This window comes from Dermacentor silvarum, chromosome 9 (assembly GCF_013339745.2).
Source record: "Dermacentor silvarum isolate Dsil-2018 chromosome 9, BIME_Dsil_1.4, whole genome shotgun sequence".
Classification (NCBI taxonomy): domain Eukaryota; kingdom Metazoa; phylum Arthropoda; class Arachnida; order Ixodida; family Ixodidae; genus Dermacentor; species Dermacentor silvarum.
In genome coordinates this window covers 77,247,773-77,268,662 of record NC_051162.1, presented here as the reverse complement: position 1 = coordinate 77,268,662, position 20,890 = coordinate 77,247,773, and the positions used below count along the sequence as shown (strand labels likewise).

Sequence of the window (20,890 nt, the reverse complement as noted above, 5' to 3'; positions counted from 1 at the left end):
ATGGAATCAAGTTGGTATATTGCTGTATGTTTTTTCGTTATTCGGAATTAGGACGTAGGTTACAGCACTATTGAAAATGAAATGGGGGGGGGGGGGACGAAGACTGCACCAGCTGCTCATTTCGGTCTGCTGTGGCGGGGATGCGCTAGAGGTTCCTGCAATCAACCAGCAGTACAAAATAAAATGAACTGGCACAAAAGTTATAGCTTGGTTTCAATCAATATTCAAAATGTAATGCTTAACAATGCTAGAATGTTTTTAACGAGACTGCTAGGCTGGGTTGGTCTTGTATTGGCATACGTTGGCCGATATAAAGCTGAGGGAGGTGCTTGCTTACTTTGTTAACAAATTATTACATTTTAGTTATTGTATTTTAGCAGAAAGAAAGACGTATCTATAGCAGGTAGTAGGTACACGTGCAAGTAATGCTCATCATAGAGCTTCTTTAATCCTCATTACCTTAAACCCAAAGACGTCATGCTGTGTAGTATTAGAAAAAAACAACTCTATAACTTTGTCATTGTTAATGTTTTGCGCACAGTACAGAAATATATCATTGTCGATACGACGAAGGTCATGATATAGGGCCACAGTGAGGTGGTTAGGTAAGGTAGGTATCAGCAAATAAGTAACGGTACGAACATTGTAAAATGCATTAGATGTCTCTTTAAGAATGCTTGCTAGGTGTATTATATTACAATTTTTTTGTGCCATTCAGCGAGGCATAGTGTTGTAGCAAAAGTGACTTCACAGGTTCGGGGATAACCAAATATTCATTCTCATGATGTGCATCACCAATAGAAATTTACACTATGAAAAATCTAGACTACGACGATGAAAACATTAAGCCAAGCCTTCTTTGCCCCTTCCCCTCACTTTGCGGGCGCTATCTTTTGGCTGCAGGATGCTGTTTTGTATACTTAGGCAGTCGTTGGTATACAGCAATCAAATAAGAATATGGTGCCAACGGAGGCCGCCGCGGCGGGCGGCAGGTGATGTACGCTACAAAAGACGCCCAGCTTAAAAACCAACACGCCTTTGTCGTCTCGTCGTCGCCATCAATCTGTAATCGTAACTTCGCCACCTTCATTCTCACCATCACCAATCATATGTAGCAGTCATGAACACATCGTTGCAATTCTATTGTTGAGATGACTGGGTTATTAGGCTTTCATTGTCATTCTAATATTATTTTGTGGGCTTCATTTTTTTGCTAGGCATTTTTTCGTTGTCATGTTGCAATTATTGTTCTGCCGCCGTCACTGTGTCGTGCTCTGCTGCCTCCGTCACTCCTCCACTATCCTTCTGTCGCTACCATGCCATTATACCGTCAGCGTCAGTTTGTAGGCGCTGATGTATCGTCATCATGTGTTCCTCATCATACCGTTGTCGCTATTTCGTCGTTGTCACACCACCGCCGTCACACCGGCATAGCCGTCTTCACCAAGAACTCTCTGTCATTGCACCACAACCAAGTGTCGTCGTCGTTAAGCCATCTTAATTACGCAGCCGTCGTCAGTTCATCATCCCCATTTCGATGTCGTAACAAAGTCGACATAAATCTGTTTTCGTCACTTTGGCGTCATCATGCTCTACTTCTCATCCCATTGTTGTTACAGAGTCGTCCCTATGCTACTGAGGCCCTGCCTTCGTGGTCAGTCCTACGTACCCGACGTCATTATTTCTACATTGTGCTGCTTTCTCGTTATTTTATCGCATTCCTCCATCGGCGAACGGGAGACCCGCATGTTGGATTGGAATGTGTTTAGCTAGAGTGAGACGTTTACTCGCTAAAATGCTTCCAACTTGATAGTGCGATTGATACACGCCAATTCGCTGTTTAATTGAGAAATCTAGTGTTTAACGCAGAGACGAATTAAGGGTTCGCTTAGATCACTTTTCCCAGCGCAAGGGAAGCGCATACTATTTTAATATTTTTCTTCGGGGAGATATTGGCGCCTATAGCTGAAACCGCTTACTCGTTTTTTTTACACATGTGCTAAAAAAACAATGTAAATATTTGCAAGCGTGGGGCCTGTTGGACCCACCAGAAGCATGTGCGCACAGACCGCAAAAATAGTAAAATTTATTTTGCAGGTGGAGATTCGCATTATGGTGGACAGCCGTCACGGATATTTGTGCGCCGGAAGCATCATATCACACAATGTTATATTAACCGCGGCGCACTGCATTGATTCCAAGTAAGTATCTCTTCCATTACTCATCTACACTTACAGAAGTGAATCTCTTCTTTCCCAAGCGTGACAACGACATTGATGAGAAGTCTAGCCAGTGGGCATTAGCAGTCGCAGTTATCGTTCATTCGTGCTTTGTAGGTTGGTAATCGCTTTTCATACGAATAATGTTGTAGTTTCACACGAAAGGGTGAGCATCGATTGCAATAGCAATTTAGTAGACCGCTACGTACCTTAACCGCTATCGGTGTCGGTTTAGTGGAGCAGATGCGGGGAAAACTGCGCCGGTGCCACATCACGTGACGCGAGCGTCCAATCAGGGTCGTTTGGTGCTTCGCAGGGAGAGAAAGGGGAAGTGGGTTGGCGCGCGCTCTGCCGGGCTTCCTTCGCCTCAGATCAGTTTCGGTGGCCGGATGGGAAGATTACGTGTGTTACCTAAGGAAGCAGGCTGCGTTCGAGCAACGGCGCCGCGAGCTAGATCGGGAAAGGGCACGTCGTCGACGTGCTGTTTCTTGCGTGCGGGCTTCCCAAGCACCGGCGAAAAATCAGCAAAGAACCGCGGACTCCGAGTTGTGGGAGCGCGATGTTGAGGCCAAACGTCAGCGAAGAGCCGCCGAGCTGAGTTTAAGGCAAATGAAGCGGAACGCCTGCGATAGTGTCGTCTTGCCATACGCTTCGCTTACCCCCATTTTCTCGACAGGGGAACGGTTCTGAATTTTTTTATTTGTACGACGCTCGTGAAAGTCTGTAGAAAGGTGCCGCAAAACAGGTACCATGTGGTTTGGCTTGGCTGCCATTTCGTGAACCTTGTCCTAGGAGCGTTATTAAAAAAAAAACCAAAGGGAAATGGTGGAACTTCTCGTTGCAGTTCATGTTTTTTGGACTTCGCAAACCTTTTGGAGGTATGCTGGAGCCAGCTTCCTTGGTCGTCAATCGATGATCCGCGCAAAGTTCGCGGAAGCGGCTCTCTAGGTTGGTGCGACGCTGGGGCAGTCATCGTCTGTGTTGACTCGGGCTTGATCTTGTCTTCACGGGCACAGATCCGTATTGCGGCAGCAACCCTTGCTGCCTGCGGCTAGAACACTGGTCTTTGGGGATGTTGACATTGTCATCGCGGTTTGGGATTGCAGAGGGTTCCAGCTACATAAGGACGCACAGTGACTCAAGTGTAAGTCGCGCAACTATGTGTTAATTGAGCGAACTCGTAGCAACAAAAACAAGTAAGACACACAGCGCAATGAACCAGCAAGCACAATTGTCGATCGTAGAATTTAGATCTACGGATGAGATCCGCCGGCAATTAAAAGTCAATCTCTAATAATTCCAGCGTAATCGCTGATCCTCGCGTGCCTTCGAGAATGTACCACACTATTTGCGTCAAGCATGGAATCCGATTACAAAGTTCAGTGACAACATAAGCAAAAGTTGGGATCGGCGACAACAATCGATAATGTTCTGATCCACGCGGATGTGCCTTGGGCCGAGCGACAACACCATAGGTGAAAGAGCAGCCGCCGGAAGAAGGAAGATATACCGGGTGTTCCAGCTATCACGCAGCACGATTTAAATAAAGAGGAACAGCGTTACGTGAAGCCAACCTCGTGCGTATTGTTTCCAGTACAGTGGAGTAGCCGACATACATTTTTTTTCGTTAATGAGATTTAATTGCGTGGTTGTAATTATTTTTTAGCTAGAGAAGTACTGTCCCAATATCTAAGTGTCAATGAGAAAATTGTAGAGCAATATGAAAAACTCCCGATACAGCTTTCTGTTGCTCAATGCGTGCCACATAAATGTTTTTCCGAGTGTGAAAGAAGCCCGCGAATACACGCAGAATTGCCGCGCGACTGGCCACTCGAGGCACTTTGCGAGCATTCGACGGCTTCTTTCTCGCTCGGTAAAACACTTTTATGTAGCACTTATTGAGTAAGAGAAAGTCGTATCGAGAGCTTTAAATGAGAAGGATTTCTTGGCGAACATTTGCCATTTTGTCAGTATGTGTATATCTATCTATCTATCTATCTATCTATCTATCTATCTATCTATCTATCTATCTATCTAGCTATCTATTTAGCCGCGTACGGCTTTGTGCTCTCATGGTCGTTTCGTTAACTTGGTATGTACCAAAATTGGCATACTATGACAAGAGTATATGACGAAATAAATGATATGTCATGACATGCGTGTCATGTAGGTCATTAAACAGCCGCCTACGTCTTAGTGCTCTCATGGTCATTTCGTTAACTTGGTAGGTACAAAATTGGCATAGTATGACAGGAGTGTAAGACGAACATAAGTGATAGGTCATGACATAACTGTCATGACATGCGTGTTATGTACGTCATGACAATGACTCAGCGAAAAAGATTCACACTCAAAAACCAATAAATATGGTTCGGACGTGGGTACTAGTGAAGGAAACACTAAATGATGCTTGTAGAAGTCATGGTCATGAGCATGACTCACCAAAACGTTGTCGCAGTTTCACCTGAAAGGCGAAGCATCAATTGCGATAGCAAATTTGTAGAGAGATATACGGAGTAATGATAGTAGCTTTATCAGCTGTATAAACTTGGACATGCAGCAGCACCGGCAACACGCAGAACTGTTGTCGACGCCATCGGCGTTTTGTCCACGTTCGCACAAAATGCGTGCGGCGTTGATGACTGTTGCCGGAGCCTCTGATATAAATAGGCACTTGGTGCCGCAGCTAAACGTCCCCTCCCTTCCCTCCCCCTCCCCCCCCCCTACGGCCTTTCGTGCGTCAGAAGGCGCGTTTGCTCTATCTATATGGTGATTGTAAAGGAGGAAAGAGACGCCTACTTCTGCAGCCCTTAAGGAAGCACGGCACAGAACGCGCGTTTGTTCTCCGCCGTGCGTTCATTCCCCGTGAAAGCGCGCGTCCCTCGCGCCCTTTCACTCGCACATACAGCGTTCGGTGGCGCGCGGCGATGATTTCATCTCCATTGACGTCATACGGAACTTCACGGCGACGGCGACGGCGACGCCGACGGCAGAAATCTGCTTTGGAGTGTCCATATAATTGCTATCGCAATAAAATGACAATGACTCAGCTAAAAAGATTCGCACTCAAAACCCAATGAAATGGGTTCGGATATGGTACCAAGTGAAGGAAGAGGCTAAAGGTTGATGTTCAAAGTCATAGTCATGAGCATAACTAAGGATTTCGCCTTAAGGTCTCTTAGGTGCAGCTAAAGGAACTCTTGAGGACTCATGACGTAAATGTCATGACATGTGTGTCATATGGGTCATGAAAGAGCCGCCTACGTCTTGGTGCTCTCTTGGTCGTTTCGTTAACTTGGTAGGCTCCCCGCACACTGCTTCGAATAACATCGATTCCCACAGGGCGTGGGATCTGCCGGTTTTTTTTTTTTCATGTTGCCCTACAGTTTTCTCATTGTAACTTTGATAATTAGGACAGTACTTCTCGATTTAGATATTTAAGCAAAAATACCTAATTAAATCTCAGTAACGAAAACAAATACTGGCGGCTACTCCACTCTACTGGAAATAATATGCACTAGGTTAAGCCTTCCCATGCCGCTGTCCAGTTTCTGGCACGTCGGCGTCGCGCCATGATCGCACAAGCAAAGAACACGCTAAGATTATGATGTTCACAGTCACCAATACGTCATCCAGATCGGACCTCTCTGAGCTTGAGCGACTCCCAGTGAAACGCCGAAACAACAAAGCAACTGCAACGGAGAACGGAGCGCGCGCTTTCACGGGAAGTCTCGGAAGGGAACGAGGCGAAACGCGACGACAGGTGGTGTCATGTGACTGCCGCGTTTCACAAAATGCGAGTCAGTGTGACCATCGCAACGCATTTGTGCCGCGTGCTGGCTTACCGCGCACGGCATGTCGCACGCGTTTTTGTCGCTAGTATTTACGTATCTTAACCGCTTTCGCCGGAAATGCGCAAAAGAGTACCCGGCCTCCGCCGGGATCGAGCCCAGGCCCGCTGCGCGGGAGTCGGATACTTTACCACTGAGCCACGCAAGCGCTTGCTATAGGGCAGCGAAAAAAAAAACCTTTTAACGCAGGCGCAGACGATCCGCGCCTCGACCAGTATGGTAGCGCCATCTAGGTAAGGCGCCTGCAAACCCACCCCCTCCTGCCACGTGAACCGGACCAACCTGACGGTCTCAGAGACTGCGACGAACTGTGTTTGATGTTCTTTCTCTCCTTTCTTAATACGCCTCTTCTCTTTCTTGTTTTCCTACATCTCCTGTGGCGTTGACAAACGCCTGCCCTGCGTCAAAAGGGATCAGGACCACTCGCTCAGTTACTTACTTACTAAACGCAGCGTGCGCAGGCGCAGACGACGAGATCCCATTCAGACGAGGCGCGCAAAATAAGCGATATCCAGTATACTACAGCATAGTGGCGCCTGTTACGAACGGGTTGGCGTTTCATCTCAGCGCTGCCATCCGTTGTTGCGGGTCGGAGATTAATCCGCCGCTGCTGCCAGTTTGTTGAGACTCGGGTTGTTGAGACTCGGGTAGCGTTTAGGCCGGTGATCCTTCAGCCAAAGGGATGAGTACGTCCGGGAGTAAGAGCGAGAGAAAAAAGGGTTTATTCTACATATTTACAGTGGCTCCAAATATCGAAGCCCACTCCATGGGGGAGCACTTTGAAAGTCTAAGCTCACTACATGTCTGAGCGCATGTCAGAACTCTTCAGGACACACCACTGCACGCAAGGTGTCTCCTTATAAAACATCGGTCTTCCCTAGTTGACCCGACTAGGGAATCAGATGACCTTGATGCGGCCAATCAGACGGGCCGCCTTGTTCGCTGAACTCCGCCTCCAATGTTGCACCTTCGAAGCAAGGACGAGGCAATCCGGAAACAGGGGGTTGACACTCCTTCCACGAAAGTCGGTGACCTGTTTCTTGCCCTCCGACGGTCATCTTGCCAGGGTCGGGAGAATGGCCTTTGCACTAATCCTCGCTTCTAGCGAGGGGTGGCGGTTGTGGTCGGTTGCTTCAAAGTGAGCTTCTTTGTCCGAACGTCACTGCCGGTGTCTGGCCGCGTCGCCAGGTAGGCGGCCGCTGATGAAGGGGGTGGAATCGGGGAAAGCACCCAAAGAATGCGCACCGCCGAGAAGGGGGCGCTTGTTTGCCCGTTTCGTCGGTGTCTGGCACTGTCGCCGCCTGGGCGACGCTCATGAAAGAGCCTGCCTCGATGGGAAACAATCAAAGAATGCGCCCGGCCGATTCGGGACGCAACACGCCATCTAATTAACGTGCCTGCAAACGCAGCGTGCGCAGCTCGCCATCGACGCCGGGCGGATAGTTCACATCGTTCTCGTCAAAACGAGGCGAAGAGACTTTGTCGCGAAGACCCTGTTGTGCACGGTGCCGAAATTGGAACTACTCTTGAGCCGCTCCACCAGCTTGCGCTGTGATTGTGCTGCGTGTGCGGTGCAGGCCTGTGACTTTTTTTTAAATCGTGCGGCGTAATAACTGGACACCCTGCATGTAAGCGCCAATATTTAGAAAGGTATGTGTTACTGAGATGTATATTTCTTAAAACATTTAAAATGTTTCCGATTGCAAGCTGTTCTATAAGCTTAAAATTTGCGATAGGTAATTATTGGCTGAACACGTATGATGCCAGACAGAATACAAGCCATAGTGGCCCTTTCACCTTTTGTATACACTACAGTTAAAGCACACATCCTTATTTCATTTCCTTCAATGGACTAGAGAACCTCGGATAGGTGGCGCTGATGCGCCTCGTTAAAACTGCGAATTTGTAAAAATTGCCGCGTATCTGTGTGCTTCGCTGCAAATGTCGTCGAAAGACGATAGTCTTCTACCGGCCCTACTACATGAGTGCTGGTCTGATCCGCGGCCACCCGTGATGCTGTTCTCGTACCATTTCCATCCTGGCATGATAAATGCAATGGAGGTTTGTTTGAACAGATTTCATTTTACCGCATTATTTCATCAAGCGGCCATTTATGTTTTGCCCTGCCTCAGACAGCGCTTCCTTTATGTTGAATCGGCCGCATCTGGCTGGCATTGATAAAATTGAGGAGGCGCTGCGTGAGACATGGACGCCATCTGGCAATACATCGGGAAACATGAGCTTGTGCAGAGGGTTTCCTTCCTCTATGGCAGAGGGCGTTCGTCGGCGCGCAGTCGGGGAACGCCTAATACTTACCTAGTGATGTTGCGCCTCAGATATGCGTAATATTTACTTTATGATCGATAACGTTCACAAGTATGAACAGCCGTACCAGTTTAAGTAGTGTGGGCGGTAAGCAGGTGGTCCAACTTTGGCCGGATGGCTGAATCGGGTGACAGACAGACAAACAGACAGACAGACAGACCAAATTTTCAGCGTTTAAGTTCCCCAAGAAAGACTATCGTCTTTAAAAAACTCGTCTCAGTGGTCGCCCACCGCGCTCATTCTGCGGCGTGTTTACATTTCGACAGCGTTCTGTCTCTCTTGTTGCACGTGGCGTTCGCACTGTTGGTGAACGACAGCACACTTGTTTTTTTGCAATTTTGCTAACATCTTCTATGCACTAAACTGGGCAGTGGTGCTTTATATTTACCTTTTTTCTCGCATTTCTGCTTAGGCCCCCACCAAAGAAGGTTGAAATCTACTACAACACAACGAAGCCGAGCAAGGGACCTGTGACTCATGTTGTGCGCTTCATGAAGCATCCGAATTATGACCAATATAACGCCCAAAAATATGATGTAGCGCTCCTGAAGGTGAACATCTTTATCGCATGAAACGAGAATGTGGCGATGCTCTCCGTACCGTGCCAACTTTCCAGTTTTTGATGATTAGTTATCAAACATATACGCAAAACAATAAATAAGATGACAAAATTTCCGCAGAACCTATCTCACAAAAAATATAGGCGTTAATTCGATTATCATTAAAGCAATGTGGAAACACCAGTATTGCTGCCACCAAAAGATGTCATGAGTGAGGCATGTATGGAGCCGGGTTATTTGTTCGTTTTTCCCACTGAACATGCTGCGTCATCTGGAGACGCTGCTACAAAATTCGCGCGTATATAGCACAGTAAACATTAGAAGAAGCGACTTGACCAAAACGCCATGTTAATGGGTGTCAGCTCTTAGCCAATAGCAGCCGCATATGTGAATCTGCTATACGCTGAAATATGGCAGCCCATAAAATATTGAGGAGAAGGTTTCCGTTGAAAAGAGAGCGCTTGAGAAAAAGGTTTGTTCGCGCTCCGCTTCCGAACTCCACGTGTCGCACACGACTGTAGGGCGGAGGTGTTCAAAGCGGCATATGATATCCGCGGGCTGTGTTTTTTAAAGCGAAGCTTTCTATGTCTCACTGATTCGTCCGTGAGACTGTATGAAATCTAACTTACACAATAGAACTATCTGCGTACACAATCGTAGAACAGTACAGTTTACATTCGCAGTTGTATCGAAAAGAACAATGGGAAGTGCAACGTCACGCTACCCAGGTGAACTGTATGTATATGCATTCCATTACGCGCGTCACGCAATGCATTCCCGGCTTTCACCATGGGTAGGCCGCGGGTGCAGCGCACGGCAGCAGAGGCTGCCGTACGCGAACGTAAGCGCAAGCGGGATCGAGCCCGGAAGGCCGATCCCGTGTATCGGCTATGCCATGCAGTCCATGGAAGTAAGAGTGTGCGTGTAATGAACGGCTACATGATCTAAGATAAAGGCTATGCAACTTAACGAAATGGGTCTTCATTCAAATTCAACGTTCAAAAAATACAATCCTAAACAAGAAATCAAATCACATGTGCATCGCATCGGGTCGCTCAGCATTTCTTGGGTTCGTTGCGTCGTCGTTGGCTTTGGAGTTTGATTTAATTTGCATGGGCGAAAGCTTCGCGTTCAACCATCTTTCTTTAAGAAAGGGGCTTTGATTTTTTTCTCTAAGCCAGAGGGGTGTCTCAGGACAGTATTAAATAGGGGAATCGTAAACGAAAGAAAATTTCAAATGTCACTTCCCGTGTCTCTTAAAGAGCACCGAGTTCAACTGCCACCGACCCCGACATCACTGTGCACCAAGACGTCACCACAGCCATTAAACAAAGATATTTGGTATCCAAGAAGGCCGCGCCGAATTTCAAGGTTTACGGTGACCTAATAAACCTGCTGCGTCATCTAGAATATTGTCTGAAGAGCCGACGTTTCCTTTCTAAATAGTTTGCTCGTTTTCCATGCGACAGCTATTCTAACGATATGGCCATAAAGTTGTTAATACCCAAGAATTTCGGAGATTGCCCCTCCTGCAATCTGTTGAACTTCGCCGTATCCCACCAGCATAACTGAATGGACAGCACTTTTTGAATATAAATTTCAGAAGATAGAGCTCGTTTAAAGGAGTTTGCGTTAGCAATAGAATAAGGTACTTCCTTCTAATACCATACGCAGTTACGACACCGAGTCGACCCTTAGGGCTACATATGTACTTACCTACCTACCTACCTACCTGCGTATACCCACCCGCCCGCCCGACTCCCTGTCTGCCTGCCTCCCACCTGCCTCTCACCTACCTACATACCTACCTACTTACCTACAAGTGTTGTACACGTTCCTCTAAAACTGGAACGAAAGCTCGTTCCTCGTTCCTTCCCAATATTGAAACAAGTTCTCGTTACAAGTTTCTTTAGTGTGAAAGGAACGCGTTCCAGTTACACTTTGAACATTGGAATGTGGGGTTACATTAACGTGACATTTTATGATTCTTTAATTACTATATAGTGTCGGATAATCCTCAGGCGAAATAAAATAATAAATTTACAACTCACATCGAACTACATATATTATACGAATTTTAACATCGTCGGGCGCAGATTATCTCGAAATAAAAAGAATCCAAAGAAACGCATGTCCAACTGCAACTTTGGTGCTCGTCTGTTACAAGTGCAACACATATGGCACTTCCCACTTCGGTCTTCAAATGCGCAGTCAGGACACTGCACTTCAGTTGTGCAAATAGAAAGGTACTCACTTGCACCAATATAATTAAATTTATTGCGCAAGAAACCACATAAAAAGAAACAAAAACTTGGAGTACGCTTAAGAGACCGAGATAAAACTTTATTTTGTCCATGATGGGGTCTGGGGGCGGCGGGGGTTGGCAGACCCCAGGTCTCCCCTTCCTCAGACGGCGGCCAGCCCTTGTTTTCTGGCAGCGTCTTCGGCCATCCGGACGGCCCAGAGCTGCTCTTCTGGGTCCAAGCTGAGCAGCAAAGTCTCCCACTGCTCGGCCGTAGTTATGACGTGTGTAGTGTTAGTGCGGTGAGTGTTGGTGGGTGTAGCTTTCGGGCATGCCCAGATGATGTGATCGAGGTCAGCGCGGGCCTCGCAGGCTTTGCAGAGTGGGGAGTATGCATCGGGGTAAATTCGGTGGTATATAGCACGGGGTTTGGGAAAGTTCGTGTCTGAAGTAGTCGCCAAGTGGTGGATTGTGATTTATTCAGTGTTTTGTGTGCTGGTGGGTAGCGTAATCGCTCTCTGCAGTAGTGGAGGAGGATTTCTCTGAATGTGACCATGCGGTCGCGCGCGTGTCCGCGGTGCAGAACTAAGGGCTCATCAGGACTGGAAGATGCAGGAGACGGATGATGCGCCTGGTGTGCGAGAGCTCGGGCGGCATCGTGGGCGGCTTCGTTTCCAGCCAGACCCGAATGGCCAGGGGCCCAGATGATCTGTACGCGGCGTTGACTTGAGGTGGGAGTGTCGGAGAGAATTTTCTGTGCTTGGGGTGCTATGAGTCCTCTTGTGTAGTTGCGAATGGCCGTTTTTGAATCGCTGATGATGTAGTGTGCATTGGTAGAGGCATAAGCCAAGGCGATGGCCGTTTCCTCTCTTTCTTCGGGTTGAGTGGTGAGTATTGATACGGCCGCGGCGAGGCGGTACTGCGAGCCCGCGACTACGGCGATCGCGATTTCGTTCTGGTGGGGGTATTCCGCGGTGTTCATGTAGGCTACATCTGCGGCGTGGTCGTAGCGCTTTTGTAGATGTTTAGCTCTGTCTGCACGTCGCTCCTCATTGTGTTCTGGGTGCATATTACGAGGTATGGGCGATATAACTAACTGAGTGCGAATGTTTGGAGGGACGGGTACTTTTGGTCCGAATTGGGTGGTGTAGGTTATGCCTAGGGTGCGCAGAATGCGTCGGCCCGTGGTGGAGTTGGCGAGTCGTTCATATTGGTTTATACGCTGAGCTTCAATAAGCTCGTATATGGTATTGTGAAGGCCGAGGGCATCCAGTTTCTCGTTAGATGTGGAAATTGGAAGCTGTAGGGCTTGCTTATAGGCCCTCTTAATCATTGTGTTGAGTTTGAGCTTGTCAGTCGCATTGAGGTGAAGGTACGGGGCGACGTAGGTGATCCTGCTAAGGGCGTAGGTGGTTACCAGACGAATGAGGTTGTTTTCTTTCATGCCGTGATGTCGATTTGCGATGCGTGCTATGAGGCGAGTGGTTTGGTGTACATGACTATCTAATTGCTTGAGCCACTCCGTGTTTCTGCCGTTTTGTTGAATGCGTAAACCAAGGATACGGATGCTAGGCACTGTAGGTATGAGTTGCTGATGCACGTGGAGTTGTATCTCGGGGGGATGAGGGTCTGGGCGTCGACCTCCCCACGTAGGCTTGTATAGAAGGAGCTCCGATTTCTGTGGGGAGCAACCAAGGCCGCGTGGTTCTACGTATGCAACAACCTCGTTGATGGCTTGCTGCAGCGTGTCTTGGATGTCCCCGTCGCTGCCCCCGGTGACCCACAGGGTGCTGTCGTCCGCGTAGAGACTATGCTTGAGGTTGGGGATGCTAGCTAATGCAGGCGGTAATCCGAGCAAGGCCACGTTAAACAGAAAAGAGGACAGAACCGATCCTTGCGCCGTACCTTTGCTGCCAAGGTGAATAATTGGCGACTGCAGCCCACCGATGGTGATGGTGGCAGTGCGACCTGTCAGGAAATCCTTGACGTAGTTATATGTTTGGTGTCCAACCTGCAGTTGTGCCAGTTGGGTCAGTATGGCCTCATGCGTGACGTTATCGAAAGCCTTAGTTAGGTCTAGCCCCAAGATGGCTCTGGTGTCCAGCCTCGAGCTTTTATCGCCATCGATAATTTGGTGTTTGAGCTGGATCATGATGTCCTGAGTAGAAAGTTTAGCGCGGAAGCCAATCATAGCATTGGGGAAGAGATCATTGTCGTCCATATGTTTGTGTAAGCGTGTGAGAATGACGTATTCCAGGACCTTTCCGACGCATGCAGTAAGTGAGATAGGGCGGAGGTTTTCGAGTAGGAGGCGCTTCCCGGGTTTGGGAATCATAATGATTTTGGCTTCTTTCGATTGTGGAGGGAGTTGTCCAGTTTGCCAGTACTCGTTAAAATAAGCCGTGAGGGCTGTTAGAGAATCCTCATCTAGGTTGCGAAGCATTTTATTAGTAATGCCATCAAGTCCCGGGGCCGAGTTAGGGCGGAGTGCGAGGATGGCTGCACGTTGTTCTGCTGAATGTATGGGCGCGTCCAGATGGTCATTAGCGGTGCCAGTGTATGCTGGAGCGGGTGTAGTAGGTTGAGGTTCTACGTAGCGGTCTATCAGCTCTTGAAGAATTTGTGCGTCCGTGCCCGGATGGGTGTGAATAATCTTTTGCAAGTTGTGCTGTTGTGTGTTCTTGCTGTTGGCCGGATCGAGGAGGCAACGAAGGATATTCCACGTTTTGGGTAAGTTTGGCTGCCGCTCCATGCTGTCGCATGTACTGTGCCAATTTTGGCGAGTAAGTTGTTGTGCATAGTCTTCGATATGAAGGGCGAGCGTGGCAATGCGTTTTCTGAGCGTTCGGTTGAGCTTGTTGCGTTGGTATCTGCGCTGCAGACTGGCGAGGGCTTCCCACATATGCAGTAACTTGCTATCTGCCTGCTGCAGATTGGCTTCCTCTGGCACCGATTTAGTTGCTTCGCTCACATCTTGCAGCAAGGATGCGACCCAATCTTCCATAGGCTGTTGGGTACCGGAGAGAGAGGTGATGGCTCTGGCCTGCCGGAAAGCGTCCCAGTCCGTGAGGCGGAGTTGACGGCCCTTGAGCTTTCGGGGGCCCGCTCGAACTGTGGTTTGGATTATATAGTGGTCGCTGCCCAAGTTGTCTTGTGTGTTTATCCAGTCTGCCTATTGTATTCGTTTTGCGAATGTCAGGTCCGGAGTAGTGTCTCTGCTAACGCTGTTTCCCACACGAGTTGGACAGGTTGGATCCGTGACAAGAGTAAGACCTAGGTTCTGTCCGTCTAGCCATAGTTGTCTTCCCTTTCGGCGGTCTACCGGGTATCCCCATGCCACCGCAGGGCGTTTAGGTCCCCTACAATGAGCAGGGGGGCTCATCCGGCTACTTGATCTGCTTTGGTGAAGAGTCGCAGAAATCTATGTTGTTGTTTGGGGCTGCTATATACATTGAGGATGAAGAGGCTCTGTTGCGTGCGCTTTGCAGACTCCAGGAGAATATGGGCTGCTGTATCAATGCTTGTGTGATGTTGTATAACCGGAATGTTTCGCTTAGCTAGTGTGGTTACTTGGCGTCTGCGTCCATCATCCGAAGCTGCGGTGTACACCACGTACCCCGACAGCTTAGCCTGTTCTCCGGTCTCTTGTAATGCGATAATATTCGGGGAGGTATGCTGTGCGAGAGAGGTAATGTATTGCTTTAAATGTGCTCGTTTTCGCCGGGAGCCACGGCAGTTCCACTGCCAAATGCAGTAGGTGGCTCGTTCGCGATTGCTCGCAGCCATCTTTGTCGGGACGGGAGTACGGCTTCTTTAGGGGACCTGCTCTGGGACGGAGTAGGGAATTTTCCAACTCTGTCAAACGGGTATTGTGATTTTGAGCCAGGGTCGCTACCATGTCTTGAAAGGCTTTGTGCGTGACGTCCATTTTTTCTTGCCGCTGTTTTTCTCTTGCTGCAAAGGCCTGCCCAATTCTGGGTAGTAGTAGCGTTTCGAGTTTCGCAGTAAGGAGGGTGTCCATTGCGCGTTCGAGAGCCTTTGTAATGGAGGCGTCGAGCAATTCGGCGAGTTTTCAGTCTAATACTTCGCTGAGTTTACGTTCGATCCGCTGTTGCAGCTGAGTGAAAGCCTGAGAGTTGATACTCCCTTCTGGAGTATATGCTGATGATGTCGCTTGTGTGATGGGTTCAAGGGCTTTGCGTTTGTGCGGGGTTGATTGTTGGATGGTGTGCGGAGACTCTACTGCAGGGACAGGAACAATGTCTGCATTTGATGTTAATCGCTTGGGTTGTGTGTCTGCAAGTTGTGATTTGAGCTTAACGTTTTCTGTCTTGGGGTCTTGTATCTCAGCACGTAAGGATCGGAGCTCTTGCATGAAGCTGTGCATGGTAGCATAACTAACTGTGTTCACTGTGGTGGCTTTAGGTTGTGTGGTGTGACCTGTGTGGGAGACAATGCTGGCCCAGCTTACCTTGGGGGGAGCGTCTTGGCTTTAGCTGTGGTCGCCCTAAGGGTGGCATTTCGTTGATGCTGCGTCGGTGTTGAATCCGGTCCGCCTCGGGAGTGGCTGCGTCCACGAGACTGACTGGCTGCGTCCACCAGACCGGCTGCGCCCACGAGAGTTGCTGCGTTCGGGAGCTAGTGGTTGGGGCGTCGCCTTCAGAGTTGGCTGAACTGAGTCTCCCCTTGCAGAGGTCGATGGCCGAGTCTCCTGGTTCGCTTCTTCTTGTTCCAGTCGTAGGCGTTCCCTTCGTCGTTGGAGTAGGAGGTGTGGTGTCTGGAAGATGCGATGACAGGCCTTATAGCCAGTCGTGTGGTCCTTGCCGCAGAGCGCGCAGCAAGGTTGACAGGTATGATCAGCCGGCGGATTTACTGTGTCACAGCTCTTGCATTTCTTTTGGGTCGGAGTGGGGCATACATCGGCCCTATGGCCGACGGCGCCGCAGATGTCGCAGACCTCAATGCGCTTCTTATGTAGATAGCATTTGTATTCTGCTCCACGATAGTAGACATGGTACGGTACTTGCTTTCCGTCGAATACGATGAGCACTGAATTCGTGTTGCCCATACGTCGGGCCTGCAGAATGGTAGGGTTCTTCTTGTAAACGAGGCTCTTGGTAATGTCTTGATCGGTGTCATATGAAGGGATGTTATGTATAACTCCTTTGGCTGTGTCTTCCGGCGGTGTGGCGTACGCTGTGGCAGCGTAGCAGAGTGCTCCGATGGGGAGACTGCGGATGCGGCAGTATTTTTCGGCGTTAGACATGATTGGTGTGCTAACTACAATGTCGTTATTATCCGCGCATGTGCGATATATGTCTTCCTCAGCTTCTTCGGTTGTAATGCCCGTGATCTGCAGTATTGAGTCACGTATCTGGGCGTCTCCTAGTTTGGACACGTTGAAACCGTCTCTTGGACGAATGACGATCTTGATATCGTTCTTAGGAAGTCGCGGTTGCCGTGGGGCTCGTGGGCGGCGTAGGGAGGACTGCTGGGTACTCTCGGTGCGTACGCTTTCTGTTGCATGGAGGGAGCCATGTACGAGTAGGGATGATGCCTGCGTGGTTTGTCGTTGCTTGTGGCGGTGGCTAACAAGCCACCCTGCTTCAGGGCTAATTTCTTCGGGTGTTATGTCTGTGCCTTCAACCTCTACTACATCCATAATGAGGGGAGGGGCGGCGCTTACTTGATCTCACCGGGGGTGGCTCACCACCAATCTCACCTACCTACCAGATCGTTGGGCGAAGTCCCCAGGAGCCGGGAAGACTGTAATATCGACGCCGCGCGCGTTCGCAGGTGCGGTGCCCCTGTTTCTCGGCCAGACGGAGGAGCTGAAGATCTCGTTAGGGTTAGGAATCGACGCCGTGACCGGCTCGAACTTTCGGTCGTAGAAACCCTTGTCCTGGGTCCCTGGCGTCGGGACTGCTCTTGATCGGTAGCTGACCACTTCCGGAAGCTGGTTCCGACGTTAGTTTGGGCCCAGCGGTGGTTCTTTGAGCACAAGACATTAAAATGTACGGATCCCGTGCGAGGCGCCTGCGCTTTGTCAGCGTCGTCGTCTTCCTCCTGGAGTACGCTTAAGCTTCGCCTTTGAGAGTGGAACGCGACAGCGTTATAGGATATTGCCCCGACGCACGCGCGTGTCCAAAACAAATTAGTAGGCGAAGTCCCAATTTGACCTGCCTAGGGTGCAAGCGCCATCTGGATATCATTTTGGCAAGTAAAATACCCGAACGCGCGGATGTAGGTCTGGTAGAAATGCTGGAATAGGGGTTGGTGTTTGATTTTCCTCGTTGCAGAATTAGGTTTTCTCGTACATTCAAATTACAATCCGACGCCGAATCCGACGCCGTATGGTAAAGTCGTACTTTGCCATTTTTCTGACGGATTTTACTGTGAGAAATTGAATTTTTTTTTCACCAAAACCTTGCACCACGTGGAGGGCCTGCGCGGTCGGGATGGTTGGGAATGATTTTCTCCGCCACCCGCCGACATCGCACGCCGACGCCGGTTGCCGACGCCGGATTTTCTGCGACACGGGGCACTAACGCTATCACCTTAATACATAGGCGTTTAATGAATGCTATTTCAATATTGCAGTATGAGTCGGAAAAAGAAATAACCAGAATACATATTCGCAACTTAGTTAAGTCCCTTCTTTGAACTCAGCAAGATTTCCCTCTCGATGTTGGCGCTTGACAGACGAACCCGTTTTTAAAGCGAAGATTTATTGCCTCAAAATTGTTGGCGGTGGTGGTGTCACGCTAAATCCCTATCGAAAACGTCTCAAAAACTCGCGTCTCGTTCCCTTAGTGTATACCAAAATTGGCATGGACGGTACGAATGTATGACTAACATGACTGATATGTCATGACATCAATAACATAACATGCTCGTCAGTTACGTCATGATTAACGATAATAAAATCACGTGTGGCGCATACCCTCATTAGATATGCGCGTATGACCCAGAGACAAGAAAGAAAGGAAGGAAAGAAGGAAGGAAAGAAAGAAAGAAATCACATGGGGCTCATACCGGAGCCGCGTATTTGAGCTCCGCTTCCAGAGTAGAGCTGGTTCACGTGACGCGCTCGACCAATCAGGGACGTTTGGTGTGTCACGGGGAGGGAAAGGAAAGGGGCTTGGCGCGCGCTGCTCCGGGCTTCCCTCCCCTCAGATCAGTTTCGGCGTCCGGATGCGAGGTCCACGCGTGGTGCGTCCCGCCGAGGAGCACGCTGCGTTTGAGCGACGGTGCCGCGAACTGGCTCGGCAATGGGCTTGCCATCGATGCGCAAATTTTAGTGAGAGGGCTTCCGAAGCCCAGGCGAAACGTCAGCGAAGAGCCACGGACTCCGAGTTGCGAAAGCGCGATGTTGAGGCCAAACGTCAGCGAAGAGCCGCCAACCCTGAGTTAGGGCAAACGAAGCAGAATGCCTGCGATAGCGGGTTCTTGCTACAAGCATCGCTTACCCCTTTTTCTCGACAGGGGAAGGGCTGGTGATTTTTTCGTCAGCACTTCGTTGGCAATGTTGAAGAGGCGCTCCACCGAAGCGCTTGAGGGTACTGCTGTGTTGTACTTGAGGAAAAGTTGGTTCAATCCCTCGAAGTTCTTCTGCGACAGCGGGTAGTCAACTGGTACCAGCAAGTACCGCGGCAGCTCATGCTGTGTCTCGACGGGAAGGATTCAGTGCCCGTGAAGACTGGAAACTTTCCATCCGCCGCGAAGTCCCTCGAGTGGCGCTGCGATCCTGACGTCATGGTTCGTTTGCGGCAGGCCGGCATGGAGGGAAGAAACTACAGGGGGGGAGCGTCACGTGACGATCTTGAAGGCTAGTAATAAAAAATACAACGGATAACTCACAAAAAAATGCCCCCCCAGTCACGTGACAGGCAACCAGTGGTTCTTTGTGCCTTACGTGGTCGCCCATCCGCCCTGCGTGATGTGCTGCGTACGTGCGTGCGTCTGTTCAGTGGTGTGGAAGGTCTACAGAAGGAACGCCGTTCCTTCTGCCGTTCCTTCATAAACCTACCTACCTACCCTACCTACCTACCTACCTACCTCTACCTACCTACCTCCACCTACCTACCTACCTACCTACCTACCTACCTACCTACCTACCTACCTACCTACCTACCTACCTACCTACTACCTACCTACCTACCTACCTACCTACCTACCTACCTACCTACCTACCTACCCTACCTACCTACCTACCTACCTACCTACCTACTACTACCTACCTACCTACCTACCTACCTACCTACCTACCTACCTACCTACCTACCTACCTACCTACCTACCTACGTACCTACCTACCTACCTACCTACCTACCTACCTACCTACCTACCTACCTACCTACCTACCTACCTACCTACCTACCTACCTACCTACCTACCTACCTACCTACCTACCTACCTACCTACCTACCTACCTACCTACCTACCTACCTACCTACCTACCTACCTACCTACCTACCTACCTACCTACCTACCTACCTACCTACCTACCTACCTACCTACCTACCTACCTACCTACCTACCTACCTACCTACCTACCTACCTATACCTACCTACCTACCTACCTACCTACCTACCTACCTACCTACCTCAAATAAAGAATAATGCTTTAGCGAAAAGTTTGCATATAGTGTATTTTCTTGTACTCAAATACAGCAGCTTCCGTACGTAATGCCACGTGCGCTGCGTAGAATTGACATGACCATTTTCTGCCACCGTAACATTTCTCCTGGTCATTTTTTTCCTTCCACAGGTAGAAGACAAGATTAGGTTTGATAGGTTTGTGAGGCCGATATGTCTGCCAAAAAGACACTTCCGGATTGACGGCAAAAAACTCATGTCTGGTGGTTGGGGAATAATCAGTAATCGTAAGTCATGATTTTTGCATTTGCCTAATTTTGTTGAATGTTAAACTTGACTCTATGACGAGGCTTGGCGATGTCCTGTTTAAGGAATTTTTGAAATACAAGCGGTATATTGGTCACTGCACAGCAGGTGGGGTGTTGCACATTAATTGTATATGTGAAAATACTGACATGCATTTATCGCCTACTAACTTTAGGCTAGCCCTTGTAGTACGCGTGTTTCGTGCCAAAAATGTGCATTTTAAACATGAATACGTTCAGTGATGTCACCCTGGAAGCGCTAGAAGCTGTCAGTAGTAATGTACAAAAGTAGCACACAAGCTCTTTGGATATTATATGCCATCGAGACCATAAATGCTGCATTAAGCGACATATAAATGGATCGCCAAGATCGTAGATTCCCACCTAATGAATAAAGGACATTGAAACGTTGTGTTACATGGAGCTTGGTTATCAGATGATACAACAAAGAAAGAGAAAGAAAGAATTAATTTTTGCAGAAAGGTAGAAAGAGTACCCAAAGCTATCGCATGTTGTGGACTGCTACTCTTCACTCGGGAAAAGAGACACGGAGGAAAGAGTAGCGTGCATGACGCTAAAGATAGGAGGAGTTGTGTATATAACGTGTCCCACGTAAGTTGAACCAAATTTTTTTAAAAAAATGGGCAAATGCAACGTAGCTGGACAGAACCAAGGTAAAATACTCAAATTCTTTTTGCATTCCGTCTAATTACATAATTAGTCTTCACTGTATATCTTTAATGTTTGGCTAAAGTTACCTGGTACACCCAGTATACGATCGCAATACAGT

The 20,890-nt window shown here is 48.9% G+C and overlaps 1 protein-coding gene across 1 annotated transcript in view; it reads left to right on the top strand.

The window, feature by feature from the left end:
* LOC119464800 (trypsin-4-like) overlaps positions 1–20,093 on the top strand; it is a 48,325-nt gene extending 28,232 nt beyond the window's left edge. The window contains exons 4-6 of the mRNA XM_049655328.1: positions 2,098–2,201; positions 8,808–8,946; positions 19,968–20,093. Coding sequence (XP_049511285.1) covers positions 2,098–2,201; positions 8,808–8,946; positions 19,968–20,093 — 369 coding nt within the window. The remainder of the gene's footprint in view (positions 1–2,097; positions 2,202–8,807; positions 8,947–19,967) is intronic.
* The last annotated feature ends 797 nt before the right edge of the window (positions 20,094–20,890 follow it).